At 35.4% G+C, this 17202-nt stretch overlaps 1 protein-coding gene across 1 annotated transcript in view; it reads left to right on the top strand.

Moving 5' to 3' along the window:
• Nucleotides 1-17202, top strand: part of WDR35 (WD repeat domain 35) — a 49172-nt gene that overhangs the window by 1693 nt on the left and 30277 nt on the right. The window contains exons 2-12 of the mRNA XM_009322377.1: nt 312-453; nt 1225-1296; nt 3471-3563; nt 5080-5208; nt 5428-5561; nt 6980-7145; nt 7242-7387; nt 9518-9643; nt 12876-13061; nt 13642-13674; nt 15806-15866. Coding sequence (XP_009320652.1) covers nt 312-453; nt 1225-1296; nt 3471-3563; nt 5080-5208; nt 5428-5561; nt 6980-7145; nt 7242-7387; nt 9518-9643; nt 12876-13061; nt 13642-13674; nt 15806-15866 — 1288 coding nt within the window. The remainder of the gene's footprint in view (nt 1-311; nt 454-1224; nt 1297-3470; nt 3564-5079; nt 5209-5427; nt 5562-6979; nt 7146-7241; nt 7388-9517; nt 9644-12875; nt 13062-13641; nt 13675-15805; nt 15867-17202) is intronic.

Raw genomic sequence — 17202 nt, 5'->3', positions numbered from 1 at the left:
GGCTCTTCAGCTGGAGACCAGCTCGTGGCAAAGCCCTGTGCGCGGTGGGAGCCCTCTCACCTGTTGCTCACGGCGCCTTCTCTGCACGCCTTTGAAGATGTCCTGTTATTCACTGCATATGTTAGATTTCCCTTTTCTGAATTGTTGTGTTGCAGTTTCACTAGTGCTTGTAAATCTAATTGTCTTCCATCTCTTTTTGCATGTACTGATCTGTTGATAGAAATAAGTTTATCTTGTGTGCTATCACAGGTGTCTTTGAGGTGTTCAAATAGAGCATTTGAAAATAAAACTTGATTCTTAGAACTATGTAGAGGTACAAAATATTTCTTTTTCAGATTGCAATTCCTGGTAATGTTCGATTAAGATGTATTTCCTGGAATACGGATCAAGGTTTCATAGCCTGTGGTGGAGAGGATGGATTACTGAAAGTTTTAAAATTAGAAACACAGACAGGTAAATGAGACTTATTTTTTTTCTTTTTAAGAACAAAATGCACCACACTGCAGAATTCTGAAAGCGTAACTCCTTCCACAAGTTACTTGACAATATTGCATATGTTTTAAATCTGTACATAGATATTTATGTGTTTGCATAAACATCAAATGTGCTGTCGCTTTCTTTTGAACGCTGTTTTCCTCCAGCGTGTCTTACATGGCACACGTGTAACTTGTCTACCTGTTGTGTCTGCTGAAGTTTTCTTCAGTGCTTCTTTTTTTTCAGGGCATGTGTTTCATTCTTGTTCTTTTTGTATAGGCTTCCGGTGTATTTTGGAACTTATTTCATTACTTCTTGATCTTGTTTTGAATGTTCTCTACCATCTTCATTATTTTAGGGAGAAAGGCGCGTATATTTTTTTTTTAATAAATATGTTCCAATAAAAGTAAAATCTAATACATTTTCAAATTCTTTTAAACTTCTTTCTGAATGTAACAAAATGTGATAGCCATATTTTTGTTGTTGTTGTAGGTATTTTTGTTTGTTTTGTTGTTTTTTTTCCTGAAAAACTGCTAGACCATAAAGAGTATATGACTTTGGATGACAGATGTGAATAGCAAACACATTGAACTGAGAGGTGGGAAATTCATCCTGCAGTTACAATTTACATACATTTAGGTGAAGTAATTTTATGTATGTAAATAGTGATTAGAGCTGCAGTATTCATAGAGACACAGTAATATGTATGCTTTATTAGGTTTATTTTACAGCTATATTTGTTATTTTTAGATGAAGCAAAAATAAAGGGACTTGCAGCTCCTAGCAATCTTTCTGTGAATCAAACTCTTGAAGGTCATAGTGGTAAGTGTCTTTGGGCATTTAATGTACTTTTGATTAGAATAAAAAAACCCCACAAGATTTTGTGAAGTTGATAGAGTAATTTTGCTATAACTTTTTATTGTAAGCCTGAAATAAAGATTATCAGTATTCAACTCGGGTGTGTAACAGCTTGGCTATCTATTTTTACCAAGTTATCTGATGAAAAACCTACAGTCAATCTTTCATGATCTATGAGTGAATTACCGGGTTGCGAATCAAAGTGACCCAGCCTTACCTCAGTTCTCCTGGCGGATACGATATGTGTGATGCAGAATGCATGCTGCACAAACCAAGCTCTGCCTGCTACGATTTAAAGTTTGCTTATGGATTTTGCAAGGTTAAGTCTGTGAACTTTGACATTACAGCCTAACTTGTGTTTTGTATTACCTCAGGTTTTGCTTTTTCCAAATTATTTGGCCCCCATTCATTATCCTGAGAAGGAAGTATTGATTTCTACTTAAGTGGATGATGTTACTGTATGTGTTATATTACAGAGGGACTTTTTGGGTTTTTTTTTTAATCGTGCAGTGCTACTGGTACAGTGCTTGTTATCTCTGACTTCAGCATGGTTAATGTGGAAGTGCTAATCAGTTGCATGGGACTGGAATATATTATTAGGTATTTACATAAAAGATCATGATACGTCTGCTCCCATACATTTGTTCACATACTGCCTTGGTAGATGACAGACAAAGAATGCTTTATAGCAGAAGAGAAAAGCTAAACTGATGGGGAGTTGATGCTGGAATTGCTAAGTTAAAGAAACGATGATCTAGTGTGTTCTAAAAAAAAAAAAAGAACAATTTTCTCTTACGCTATATATGTAAAGTTTTAACCTCTGTACGATAAGCTAAAATGAAAAATGCGACTAAAAGCGTTCTTAAGCATTTTTTCCAGCGACACGTGTGGATAACCCTGGGGTTTTTTTGATAGTGTCTATGAGATTTGCTTATATGATACAGTAGCTTTACATTTTCTTCTGAAGAAATCAAAGTTAGTCCAGTAAACGTGATCTCTGTTTTAGTTTTAGGCATTCTTTTAGATGTATCTTCATTTTCCCTTTATTGACCAACTACAGAATGTGTACGTATGTAGGCTGCATTATAGTATACAGACAAAGTTTAGAGAGGTTAGAAAACAGGCTAGAGAACGATAGTGTGTGAAAGTAAAAATTGAATGCAGGGAAATTAGACAGGGAGGAATTAAACTCTTGCGTGAAAAATGTTACATGGTCATCATCCGTGGACAATGGGATATGAAGAGAATGCTAAAATCCTTACGTTATTTAAAGAAATGGTCTTTTTATGAGGATTTGCAGTTGAAACTTGCCAACATTCAGGTTATTTTAGGGGCCTGGTTAAATATGATAAAAAAAATGAATTGTGAGGAATTGATTTAGTGGATATTTTGAATGGATGTCTTCAATTCTGAAATAGATTACTATTACCTTCAAAAATCCATGACATTCAGGATATCTTTGATTGCATCTGTTGATAAAGTTCATGACTGAAATGCTGAAAAATGGAAAGGATACAGAGGAAATGGATGACTAGTGGTGAGGGCATGAAAAAGTGTGATGCTTGAAGTGACCAAGTTCATATCCAGTGTTGAACTGATGAAATAAGACGCTGCTTAGAAATGGTTTGAAAATGTTTCAAGTCAGGTCAAATATTTATGAGTAGGATCCCATGTGAGACTTGAGGGTCTGAAGCAATTGTGTGTAGAGTGCTCTTTTTGGTAATCATGAGGGAGATTTTGTTTTAAAAGTGCAGCACGATGAGGATCAAACTAGTAAGAGGAAGAAAAAACCAAAACAACTTATGACTGTAAAGTTTTGACAGCTTCCCAGACTAACTTGTCAGAGGCAGTCAGAAACCGCAGAACTATGATTTGGGTTTTGCATATTGAAGCAATATTCTGAGCAGAATTAGGAGAGGGTGTTACTCAAGTGGGTGAAGACAGAAGCAAAAGGAGAGTTTTTTGCAAAAGGAGAGAATTTTGAAAGCGGAAAGAAGGGATACAGAAAGAATGCCTAAAACTAAATCAAAGGCAGCAATGCAAATTTCTGAAAAGCTCCAGGTTGATTAAGTTGGATGTGGTGGTTTTTATTAACTTATTTAAATGGTGTAAATAAAAAAATTTGTATCATTTTCTAGGTTCTGTGCAAGTGGTGACCTGGAATGAACAGTATCAAAAACTGACTACCAGTGATCAAAATGGACTCATCATTGTGTGGATGCTGTATAAAGGTATTCTACAGGATAAATTTGAGATGGGATAATATTCCATGTCGTGAGAAATCTTTTTTCTTTTATACACCCCCCCCCCCCTCTTTTTCCCATTCTTTTCAGACGTCTTATTTTGGAGACTGTAAAGCTCAGAATAGATTTAAAACAGTTTCCAAGTTTTTATTGTAATACTTGTCTATGTTTTTCATAGTGTAGTCACATATGAAAAGACATTTGTCCTGCAGAGCTACCTTAGGAGAAGATATCAGTTCTTAGCCATATGCTTGGTAAACTGCTCTAAATTTCTTGTTTTCTTATCTCTGTTACTTTATTCCCTTGGAGGAAAATAGTACAGTGGACAAAAAAAAGAAGCAATGCTTCTTTGGGTAGGTTCTGTTCTGTGTATCATTGTAATATTTAAATAGTTCTGCAAAGTGCATCGTACAGACATACTGGTAGAACTACAAGAACTTAGCAACCCTGCTTAGAACATCAATTAAATACTTTCATAAAAACAATCCTTAGAAATGTTTAATTAAGGCAGTGAACTAGTATGACTAACCAGTGTATTGCTGTAATTGCCTTTTATTGTTCTTGACCTTTTCACACATGTACTTCTTTGGTACGCTTAAATTCATTTGAAAGTCGGCAAACCTCTCAGTCAAATTAACCACTTTCCAACACATGTGGGAAAGAAAAAGAAAATAAAGGGTTTTCTTTTTCTCTTGAGGATTTTTGTGTAATGAAAAATGGAAACAAATAAAGTCTCAGCTCAGCTTCTCATTTCAGGAATAAAGAATATCACTTGATTAGTCTTTCTGCCTGATATGTGGTGGCTACTGTCACATAAATCATCTCTTAGTTTTGGAAAAGAACCAGTAAATTACTTAACATATATTCCTATCAAAGACGGTTGTTCCCTCCATTTATGTTTGCTAGTATATTCTTGTCAGTTCTGAACTTATGTAAGCACAGATCTCTTCCTGCAGGGCCCCTCTGGGACTTTGGCTCTCCTCTCTGATTCCTCATTTGTCAGGTTCTTTTTGGAAATCAGTAGCTCACATCTGAACACTGGGTTTCGCAATAATTATGTCCGTGTAGTCTGGGGGACACTATAGCGTAGTCTTGCTAGACTTTTACAGAAAAGGTGGAACAACTTAGTTTTTAATTCCTTTCCAAAATTCATTTTTTCTGTATCTTTTTTGTTGTATACTACATTGCAACGTCATGTGTAACCTGCTATCTCATGTTTACTTACAAGCAGACCGTTCTCAGGTTTCTCCATTTCATTGAACATCTAAGTTGATTGCTCGGTAACTTTTATAAACCTTTTGTGTATCTGTATTATGTTTTATTTGTTTTTTTTAACAACTTCAGGAATTCATATTGCTAAGAACTGTCATTATCATCCTATTTGCATATCTTTTTAATTGAGAGTAATTTTACTTTCTGAATTCAGTGATTAGCGTGTACCTTGAATCCACTAGAGGATTATTAAATCAGAAGTATAACTCAGTTTTTCATTCGCTACTAATAGGTGCTTGGTATGAAGAGATGATTAACAATAGAAATAAATCTGTTGTTCGAAGTATGAGCTGGAATGCTGATGGACAGAAGATTTGTATTGTATATGAAGATGGAGCTGTGATTGTTGGATCAGTGGATGGTAAAATTTAAGCTCTACTAATTGTTGTGGTATTACATAGCTTTTGTTTTCAGTATTATGTACATAGTGGCTCTGCTTCTCTAGATAAATACAATTAATAGTTACTTTATAATTGTTGTTTTGACTTTCTTTAGCTGTTTCAGTTTTTACATTGGTAACTTGCATCCTATTTTTAATTTTGTGCTATGTTTATTACGTACAATCAATGTTCTGTTACAGGCAATCGCATTTGGGGGAAAGACTTGAAAGGAACCCACCTGTGCCACGTGGCCTGGTCCTCCGATAGCAAAGTTTTACTCTTTGGAATGGCAAATGGAGAGATTCACATTTATGACAATCAGGGAAATTTTATTGTAAGTTCATGGTGGTATAATAAAGGTATTAACTTCAACAGGCATAAAAACTTACTTTCTTTTAATTTATTTCATGTTTGTTTGTTTAGTTGGTGGACTTCAGTACTGAGAACTGGACAAAGTCTTGTGCACAACGTTTTTATTCAAGATTTATGCAGCTGCAACTTCCTAATATAAATATTTCTTGGTAGCTAAATGAATATCCCATCAACTAATGCCTTTTTGCCTTGCAGTAGTTATTGAAAATGTAAAAATATGTATTGTGATACTAATTAAGTTAAATGAAGCTCACGTTAAAAGTACTAGTGTACTTTTAGAATAAAGCAGTAGTTTATTTTCCTGTTGCTCCTGTCATTCTTTATTACGTAAGGAATGATACATGCTTCAGAGAAAACCTGGTAATAAGTGGAAAAATGGAAGGAAGTAACTAAAATATTGCTGTGTTCCTGCAACTTTGGTTTACTTATTTATTTTTATCTACTTAATTGGAATATTTGAATATGACTGTGACAAAATGCTAAACAGAAGTAGAACACTGACTTTGAAAAGAGCAATGTATTTGCCTATTATGGTAAATTTTCTCTCCCTTCCCCATTTTCTTTTCTTTAACCTTCCATTGTGTCTTTCTTTCTTCCCTCTGTGTGAGTCATGGTGTTTCTAGCATGTGCTGTAAATTACTGAAATTATTTAAATAAGTTGTTGTTTTTCTGCCCCCCCCCGCCCCTCCCCCCCCCCCGTTATCAACAACATGTGTTGTCGTGTGTGCCCTCTCCCCCTTCCTCCCTCCCTCCCTCCCTTCCATAAGTTACCTGGTAGCCCTCCTCAAAGTGATCCAGGTGCACTCCTATCTTTCAGAAAAAGCCCTTACCTGTGTTACCAGATGTACAGGGCTAATTATTACAAAAGTAAACTTATCTTAATTGATGTTCTAATTTGGACACTTAGTTTTTTCCAATTATTTTAATATATTATTCAAGAGACTTTTATCAAGAAAAAGCTGAGAAAAAGTTTCTTTTTTAAAAAAATCTTGTGGCCAGGAGTGGTTTGAAATTATTTTTATTTTTTGCAAAGTTCCAGTGTGGTTCCTTGTGCGTATGTGTGGGGTGGAGTTTTTTGTTTGTGGGTTTTTGTTTTGTTTTGTTTTCTTTAAGTTACTTTACTTTTCAAAGAATGAAAATGCCAACATTAAAGTATTTCTTTGTAGTTAAAAACATATGTCTTCATATGTCTGTGGCTTTGAATAAGGAAGTTTTTCAAACTCTTAAAATTTTGAGACTGTGAAAATTTTTCTTGAGAGAGGAAAAAAAATTTGCATAGACTTCTGCATAGGTCTTCTGCAAGGTATCAGTAGAGATGTAAATTGTTCTTCTAAATAGCATGTTGTATATGACTTCAAATAATTAACCGTTCTTGTGTAGGTGAAAATGAAACTGAGTTGTTTGGTGAACTTAACTGGAGCATTCAGTATTGCTGGAATACACTGGTATCATGGTACAGAAGGCTACATTGAACCAGATTGTCCTTGTCTTGCTGTCTGTTATGACAATGGAAGATGCCAGATAATGAGAGATGAGAATGACCACAGTAAGTACAAAATGTGGGGTGCTAATTACTGAGCTACTCTTGACCCAAAACGTCTACTTGTGTTCATATTCTTAATGTTTATTTCTTAAAAACTAGATCCTGTTTTGATTGACACTGGTATGAATGTAGTATGTATTCAGTGGAACCACTGTGGAAGCGTATTGGCAGTGGCAGGCTCCCTAAAAGCAACTTCTCAAGATAAAGATGTAAACATTGTGCAGTTTTATACTCCGTTTGGCGAGGTAAAAATATTTAATATACTTACATAACATAAAGGGTTTTTTTATCTTCATGTGTTTTGTCTATGAGGTCATTACTGGTGGAATTTGGATGCCAAAATGTAGGTGTTCAGTGTGCCCTAAGGTATCTAGGATATCCACCTGGATCGGGGAAGATGGCATAGGACCAGGTACCCTTTTAGAACAGCAAGTTAGCAGCCAGCATGAAAATCTGAGTGCGTGTCATAAAACACTAAATGATGGGATATGCATAGTATCTAACTTGGAACACCTAACTCAGATACCTGAGTTCAGACTATAGTCAAGGAGCGATTTGGAATGCTTAGGCAGCAGTTAAGATGCTAACTTAACATCTGTGTATCAAATCTGGAAGTACTTGTCGTTCTCCACTGGCTACGTAACAGACCTAGGCATCTCTAGATGAGGAGTTTAAAATACGGCAGTGAATGCTCCCCTCTATTTTTATGGAATCAGTAAAACTGAGAAAATGGCATCTGGTATCAGTAAAAGCAATGGCTCAGAAAAGGTAAACTGCTTCTAATCTTAATTTGTCTGTTGGGGATATTGTTTTGTAAATGTTTTTTGTACTTCATGTCTTTTTTATAAGATGTTAAATGTTCACCAGTTGAGAGACAACTTTCCTATATATTTTTGTTCATAGTGCTACTCTTGCCTTGCAAGGTAATTTCAGGTAATTTCACTTTCCCTCCTAGTAATATATCTGGAAATCAGTAAGTTAGCGCTAGGTATCGGAGCGTGAGGAAGTTTGTTCCTTGTGCAGAGGGAAGTACTTGTCAGCCCTGAGGGTAACTGTGGTAAGAAGGATAGAGCTGTGAGCTGTGCTGTGAAAGGGGTTAAGATTCAACATTATCTGTAGGGGTTTCCTTAGTTGAAAGTATTAAATGGAACCAAAGGTTTTGGCAATAATGTTATGTCTTTGGTTGCTAATGTCCTTCAGATTAACCGAAACAGGTGTTCCAGATTCTGTATCTAGTGTTTACAAGTAAATTCTTTAGATTTTAGAATTGTTTTGTACTAGTTCTGATATTCAGGTACAGACTTAACTTTTTGGAAGATGGTATCTTCTGTGAATAATGTGTGACCAGTATTTGGGCCTGGTATTTCCATCTGATCAAAGGCGTGAAATAGGTACTAAACTGTGTAAGTTCATCGATAACAGTTTATTTAGGCACAAAGTTATGCCCTCAAAAGGAAAGTTAGAAAGTTAGATCTAAGCATAAGTACCAGTGTTCTGCTCAGTAAAAAGTTGCATTTTTTTAAAGCCTAAGATTATTCAAGCTCTTAAAGGATACGTTAATCTACTCTTTACTGTATTACATACATCTATATTACTTGCAAACAAAAAGCTTCCCACAAACAAGTGCTCTGTGGGACTAAGATTATAGTTTTTGAAAACATTTTTTTTTCAGTTGTTTCCTTCATTCAACTTCAAATTCTACAGCAAAATAAAGATACAAGAAAAAAAAAGTTGGAAAGTGTATTTCTTTGCTAGCTCTTAAATTGTAAATGGACATTTAACTGCCTTTCTTAGACTTTTTTTGACAGGGAATAAAGAAGAGGAAAATGTCCGTTGCCCCACTGCAAATTGTGTACCTCTGCAGCTGATTCATTGTATGCTCTTGACATAGATTAGCTATGTGTTTTTATTTGTTTAAACGATCAGCTGTAGTTAAGGGTGTTGTACATCAACTGACTAATACACTTCCAGCATAAATGAAACTTCTGAGTCATGTCAGGTATCAGTACTATTGTTGTGTTTATTTTAGTAGCGACTGAAATTACAAAGGTAATTCAAATCACCAACCAAAAGAAAAAATGTTTATACTGTCATTCTCCATCTATTATTTATTTTTGTAAGTTTGAACTATCACTGAGTCCTGTGTTTTCTTTCTCTCTGACAAAGAATTGAGGCAAAAGAACAGTTTATGGTAATGAATGTTAAATATCTCCCCCTTTGTTTGCATGCATATTGTAATTTGGGAGTCACTATGGGGTACTGTAAAGAAGATGTATGTTTGGTTTTCATCAACTATCAAAACTGTTGTTTATGTATTTTAGAGTGGTTTTCCTATGATAAACTCAGAACCTTTTTCTTTCCTTGTTTTAAAAAAGCATTTGCGCACACTGAAAGTTCCTGGCAAGCAGATAGCTGCCTTGTCTTGGGAGGGAAGTGGACTGAAAATTGCACTAGCTGTTGATTCTTACATATATTTTGCAAACATTCGTCCAGATTACAAGGTATGTAGTAATGTGGCACTTAACTGTATTAATAAATTTCCTGTTATATATTCTCTTTCTGAATGGGTTGAAAAAGTAGCTTTCTCTAATATATAAATCAATGCTTAACTTACGATTAATGTTTGAGCAACACTACTGACTTGAAGTTGTAGTGGAATGTGAGTGTCTGTCTTGGTAATGGAATGACTTAGCCATTGCTTTTATAATGAATTTATGATTTTTATTTTCATAATAAGGAAATGTATGCTTTGTTAGTATTAACAGAATTGGGCATGATTCTAAATTTGGTAGTAATTGAGACTGTCATGTAGGTAAGGCTCCAGTGTTTTCATTGCTGTTTGGTTAAACTGAGTCGACTAAGTGATACAATGGGAATTGTTTGAGCCTTACTTTTACTGTCAGTTTTTTTTGGTGGTGAGTTACTAGTTTGAACCAGGAGAGTTGTGTAGAAACCTGAACAGTGGAAATGAATGCAACCTGATAGGCGTACTTCCTACCTGTATTTCAATTCCCAATATACTTTTTGGAAGTGTGTATTCAGCTAATTCTAAATAATGTTTTTATCTTGTCTACCATATGGGGGTTTTTGTTTGTTTTCTTTTAAAGAGTTAGGACTATTTCACTTAAATTTACAGTTTAACAAAAAATAGCGATTACTGTCCAGTGTACAGCATTGTATACTTTTTTTTCCCCCAGCACAGGATATGTTCTTTAATCACCAGTGCGTAACCACTGTGATTAAAGAGAGTGTAATGTGAGGAACATACTGCAGCTATATTGAAATGTATTGTTCCACTCAGTTGTGAAAAATCATTGGTCAGGGAGTTACAAACACAAATCCGCTAGGAAGCAACCTCAAATAGTTTGTTGTAAATCTGCTGGAAAAGACTTTGGAAATTTGAGCTGGAAATTAGTCTTGCAGGAAATGCTACCTAATGTTTATTCTGGGAAATGTGTAACAGCTGGAACACAGGCCTATTGCTTTTTCTTAAACTCATCAGTATCTATGAGACCATGTGTATTTCAAGATCTGGCACAGTTTGCAAATGAATAATATTTTGAAACCTTAGTTTTAGAAACTGCATGTGTAAGCTCTTTTTTCTTTTTCTTTCCCTTTTGCATATTTAAAGTGGAAAAAGATGTGCTCAAATTAATTTATTTCTGCAGCAAATAAACTCTTAACCTGTTGGTAGTATACTCAGTTTCAATGTTAAATATTTTTATGGTGAATGATACGTGTTGTCCTTCAATAAATACTACACGTTACTACTACTGTGTTCTTTCTGATCATATCAGTAACTCCCTTTTAGGAACTAGATATTCTAAAAGGTGACAGTCATTAAATGGTAGTGATTCAAAGCTGTCATTAACTTAGGCTGGATTGGAATTAATGACCTGGAGCTGAAGTGTTAGTATCACGTTACCAATCTACTGAATAATCCGGTTTCCTGTATTTTTCAAGTTTTACCACAATAAGAGAAAGGGGGTTCTAAATTAATATGACAGTAAAAACTATGAATTGAGCTGATTGTTTTTAAACTATTCATAGTTTACATGGTATCTTTTTGGAGTTGTAATACTAATTTAGAGTCTATAGCTCTAGTTACATTTCTTCTGGTGTATATTACCTTGTTCAAATCTATGTTGGATTTCACTTTATATCCTTCCTTATCGTCCAGCATTCTGGGGTCCTTTGCTACTTCTTGAAATCAGTTTTAGATTTGACAAACATGATTTACAGTTTACTGACTTGTTACCTCATAAATGACTCCTTTCATATAAATTTTGAATATTCAGAGTAGTATAAATTCCAGTTTGCATCTCTGGGAAGGATCCTGTGGGTAGTGCTCTTGGTTGTCAAAAACTACCTTTATTCCAATCCTTTTATTTTTCTTCCTGTATCCAAAATGAGCTTGATTTTCTTGAAAATCCAGCTAGGTCATATCAGTTGGGTCATCTTCATTCGCATGCCTCTTGCCTCTCTGAAAGATAATAAATAATAATAAATGATGATAATAAATGAATGAGGTACAACTTCTAGGACTAAAAACATGATGACTGTCCAGTGGTCCAGTGTGTTGTATTTATCCATGTCTATCTAATTCCTACGCACACCCCCCCATACCCATTTCTACCTTGTGTGAAAGCTGGATTCACTGATTTGTGATTCCCAGAATCATAATGCTTTTTACATCTGCCCGCTCCTGTTCCTCTGGCTATACTCCACAGCATTGTGTTTGAATTCCCGTAGAACTCTATTTGAGTGAAAACCACTGGGTTCTGACAGTTTATTGCCATTCAGTTTATAGATCTATTCTAAAAGTTCTTTTGCTGATACTTTAGTTTATTGTTTCGGTTTCATTCCCTGTAGAGTGTGGGAACCCTTCTGGCCAGCTCTCTAACAAGCTTTTTCCTCTCTCTCTAGTAAATGCTGATGCAGAGAATTCTATCAGTTTTTCTACAATTGCATCATCATCCTTAAGTTTGTTTGTTAGCTTCACCTTCTTTCTGAGGTATTTTCTGATTCTGCTGTGTTAGAAAGGGTTTTCATTATTAATTTCTAGAATTTAAATGAGTTGAATGCAATAAAATACATCTTCATGGTTTTTACAGTGTTCGGATATTCCATTTCTTCTTCTGCCTTTTTGCCCTTTCTCCTACTTGTTACATGAATTATACTTGTTATATTCTTCTGGGGGGAAGGGAGGGTTTTTCTCATGTTAGTAATATGGAAGAGGTGATGTGAGTTATTATAGTGCTCTAATATAATTGCTTGGTTTTGTCTGCTTCAGGAATTGCACTGTCTGAGATGTTTATTATATTTCCCTTGGGAAATGAACTTTGGGTTTCCAAATCAATAGTCATAGAGCAAGCATTTTCATGGGAAAAAACATCATCACAGTGCGTATTTCTGTGTACCCACTGAACAAGGAAGAAACAAGGGGAAGTGAGATCTTGTCACTTTTTGAGGTTGATCCTCCAATTCTAATTGCGATAGGTTATTCTGCATGATGGGAAGGCTTCTTTTGCCAGTTTAATATTATGCAAATAACTTACTGCCAGAGCTGTGTTCACATAGTTTTAATAAGTCAGTTCATCACCTGACAGGTAAAGAATATTGAATACTGGTTGTGTATATGAAGTTAAACACTCTCTTTCATACCTGTGAACAATTTATTGTTGAATTCTTATAAATTCTGATAGGTTTTATCAAAATTGTCTCTCTTGGCAGTGGGGTTACTGCTCCAATACGGTTGTTTATGCGTATACCCGACCTGATCGTCCAGAATACTGTGTAGTCTTTTGGGACACAAAAAACAATGAGAAGTATGTGAAATATGTCAAGAGCTTGATTTCCATAACAACTTATGGAGACTTCTGTGTTTTAGCAACTAAAGCAGATGAAAATCAACCTCAGGTAAAGTCTTTCTTTTAATTTTCACTTGAAATGCTCTGTTCCACAGCCAGAATAAGATGAAATGTAAAAATCTGAATCTGTCTCAGAGTGCGTCATTCAGTTGTCATTTGACAGAATGGCACTTGAATGGGCTCAGTGTTTAAAAACAAAGAACTCCAACAAACAACAAAGTAATAGCAAAAATGTGCAGAACCGATTAACTGCCTCTATATTTTAACTCCTTGTAGCCATTAGTAACTTAGTGAAAACTGCAGCCTTCAAGATAAATATTTCTAAAGAAACATTAAGAACAGTTCTCCAATGAAAAGCCAGAAGTAGAAGAGCATCAGAATGGTAACAAATAATTAATCAGTCAGAAGTGGAAAAAAAAGGGGAATTTTTTAGGTGATATAAATCACATCTTACTACAAACTGCTCTGTTTGTTTGTTTATTTATTTATTTTAAATGTAGTGACAAATTATATGATAAATCTATCCTTCGGTTAATGTATGTTCGGTTAGCGTGATGCTGTTACACGGTTTTTCTTACTGCGTTCACTTCTGAATTATTTTCTGTATCACTTGTATATTGCCTACAAAGGAGGAGCATGAGACGGAGTCAATTGGTGCAACGGTAAAAAAAAAATGCTTTAGTGCTGCTTTGCTTGATTGTGCAATAAATGGTGCACTGTCATATGGATTGAAAATATGTATACCTGGCCAAAACCATTTGGTGAAATTGAGTGCAATAAAATGAGATTTTTCTGGGTTGTATTTTTAAAATAGGAAGCAAACAGTGGAGGGACTTAGTGTAACTTTCTTGAGCATAAATAAGAGATTTAATTTTAGCATCTGAAAATTACAGATAGTAAGCATCTTTCAATTCTTTTGAAATGGCTCCAGTGTAATTATTAACACTGTGGGGGGTCAGCTTCTAGGAAATGAAGTGAACAAGCTTATCCTTTGTGTAGCAGTTCATTAGAGTTGCTTTCTGAAAAACAGATTTGTTTTGCAATAGATTTTGGTCATTAGAATTGTGATTTCAAGATGGCAAAACGTACAGCAATAGCTGATGGGGCAAAAAAGGCTAATTTCAGCAGAACTGCTTAAAGGTATTGCAAGCGGGTATGAATGTCAGTAAGTTACGAAAAACTTCATGTGGATACCCATAGCAAGGCTCGAGCTTTCTGCTTCGATCAAATCAGACAATGCAAATTCCTTTGTCCTGGCACCACCCTGTGTAGCTCATGCAGCCTCTGTCTTGGATACTGTTACTCCATCACCTCTTGGCAGTCTCTGATCTACTGACTTAGAGTCTCAGAAATAAGTTAAAAGGGCTTAAAAGAGAAATTGGTCAAGAGTGAATGTTGGGATAATTTACCAGAGAAGAATTATTATAAACATAATGGAAACAAACAATAAATAGTTTTAAAAGCCAGGTGTAGTTTCCTGCAGAGGTGGAGGCTCAACATATTTTCTGGAAAAGAGAAATTTGAGAATGCTGGTGGAAAGTTTAACTCAAGAACGAAGAAATAAAAATACTATTTTTGAGACGTGTTTATTGCTGGCAGAACCAGAAAAATAAATTATTTAATGAAAAGAAATCCTCATTCAGATCTTTTTCTGAAAGAATGAAATTCATACAGTAGCTGAAAACCTAAATTGTGCCATTCTCCTGTGATTAATAAGCTATCAATCTGTCAGTTTAAAGGGGTGAGCTCTACAGTTGCTGTAGTCTGCTACCACAATTACATAAATTGTTCAGGAGGTGAAAGAGCTATGAAGAGCTAATTATCTTCCATTTCCTGGAGAGTCAGGATAACAGCTCTTAGGTGATTCAAGTTTTGGCAGCCCTATTTTTTTGTTTTTGTTTTGTTTTTTTAAGTCTAACGACTTTACAGTAAAAGTTGCTACTTAATTTCAACACTTCTCATTCAAGACATTCTTACTTCCCTGTGCAATCATCATAAAGCTATTTAATCCTTGAATTAGGTCTGGAAAAATAAATACATCAGCAACAACAATGAAACACTGGTGTCTAGGTCAATTCTTATTTATTTGCATCTCCCTGAGTTTAACAGACCAATCTGAGGTATCTGTGCTATCAAAGCCTTCCCAAGCAGGATTACAAGAAGGGCAAAACTAACAAAACTCATCAGTTTTGTAGTATCTGCGATGCTGCAGGGTGGAGGGATAGTCTTATTCACATGTCTCCCTCCATTGTAGCCCTCTTGGAGGTTCAAGGAGATCGAGGTCTGTAAAGGATAGAACAAGGGTCCTAACTTCTGGGAGCTAGCGAGGGGGTCTGATGCAGCTTATTAGATTATCCTTTGCATGAACGGCTAGGCAAGAGTTGAGTCACTGAAAAATTGCTGGTGTACCATGCTAGTAAATAATCACAGTCCAGTGCGTGCCCCACAGAGCAGGGGGTGAGACACTGGCTGACTTGCCCGCATGTTATCTGTGGTGGTACATCCTGCGTATTGTATTTTGTCTGGTAGATTTGTTCCTTCTCTTAAAACAGCTGGTTATTTTTCTGTTTTGTGCTTGGCTTTGTTTGTAGCGCTAATTGGCAAATATCTCATTACTCTCATGCTTATGCTGCTTTATATTTACTGCAGTCACGGTCCCTCTTTTCTGTTGCTGATCAGCGTTAGATTGTGTGAAATGTGGGTTATGAGATACATCTTCACAGAAAACCTTGTACAGCTTACTAACTTACAAAAAATGTGGTAGGAATGACACTTGCTTTTATTTCCATACAGTATGTGCTGGTTCTCTGCAATTCTATTGGTACTCCCTTGGACCCAAAATATATTGATATTGGTAAGCAACTTGCAATAGTCTTATTCTGTTGGGTTTTTCTAGTCTTTATAATGAATTTCTTATGCAAGTCTGTTATTCAATGAAACAATCACTGTGTGGTAACACCCCTTGCATCCAAATGTTGTGACCTTCTGTTCTATACATGGTTGTAACTATGATTTTATATTGGCTTCTCACTTCTACTTGGACTTTGCCTAAATGTAATAAACATGTAATCAGGGGTTCCCGTGTTGTGAAGTGTAATTTGTGTTGGAAATGGCCTATTAATTATTCTGTTAATAACAATAGTGGCTTATAAAACTGTTGAAGATTATCATAAGTTTTATTGAATCTTTCTATGTTTTGTGTTTGTTAGTGGATAAGTAACTATAAGAACATCTTGATTTAAGAAGTTAGCCTCTAAGTTAACGTTATGTATGGGTTATTGTGCTACTTGTTATCCGAGGCTGTGTTGCTTGAAGTCCCTATTCTCTGGACCATGGTAGCCTTAGTCCTTATTTTCTGAACCATAACCAGAGCCCCTAGGTTCTACTGTATATAGGATGAGTTATTTGACAACGGGGCAAGGTAGATATCTAGCTGGCCAACGTGGCAACAAAACTTACTTTTAAGGTGTCCTGAAGTGAACTGCCTTCATTATAATATTAAAAGACATACCCACAGGTCAAGAAGACCCTTCCCCTGAGCAAGCATAGTAACAGAAGAGAATGACACAACAGACATTATAATTTTATGTAAATCACTAACCAGTCATTGTAACTGGGAGCGTACTACCTTGTAATTCTTGTGTATAAATGTAACGGTGAACTCGGCTTGGGTGTGCTTGATTTATGAAATACCACCTTGCACCCGGCGCCGCAATAAGGAATGCCTGCTTTCTAAAACTCCAAATTGAGTCTTAGAGAGTTTTTCATCTGCCAACTTATGGTAACAAAACCAGTCCTATTCCTTGTAAAAACTGGCTACGTTTAAACTGATTCTTTCAGTTAATACAAAGTATTTACAACAGAATTTAAAAAAATTGTTACTTTTCCTTTTTTTTTTTTTCAATGGATGTTCTTGGTGATTCAGATTTTCCTTCACAACAGTGGTAATTCACCTCTTTAAGAAAATGTACTTTTTTGAAGAGGGTCCTGTTTCTCAGAGCCATTGAAATAGTTTGATCTGGACTTTCATTTAAAAATAACATGTTGCTGCTTCCCAAATATCTTAAAGATCAATTTCTCATATTTCAGTGTTGATAGTATCTTTTCCTCATCATCTTCCTCACAAATGTTTTATCTAAATAGTTTCAGATTATAAATTAAAAATCAAATAAAAAAACCCCAGTGGATTA

The sequence above is a fragment of the Pygoscelis adeliae genome, unplaced genomic scaffold (assembly GCF_000699105.1).
Source record: "Pygoscelis adeliae isolate BGI_AS28 unplaced genomic scaffold, ASM69910v1 Scaffold354, whole genome shotgun sequence".
NCBI classification, from domain to species: domain Eukaryota; kingdom Metazoa; phylum Chordata; class Aves; order Sphenisciformes; family Spheniscidae; genus Pygoscelis; species Pygoscelis adeliae.
The sequence above is the reverse complement of the archived record's forward strand: the minus strand, read 5'-3'. Positions and strand labels throughout refer to the sequence as shown.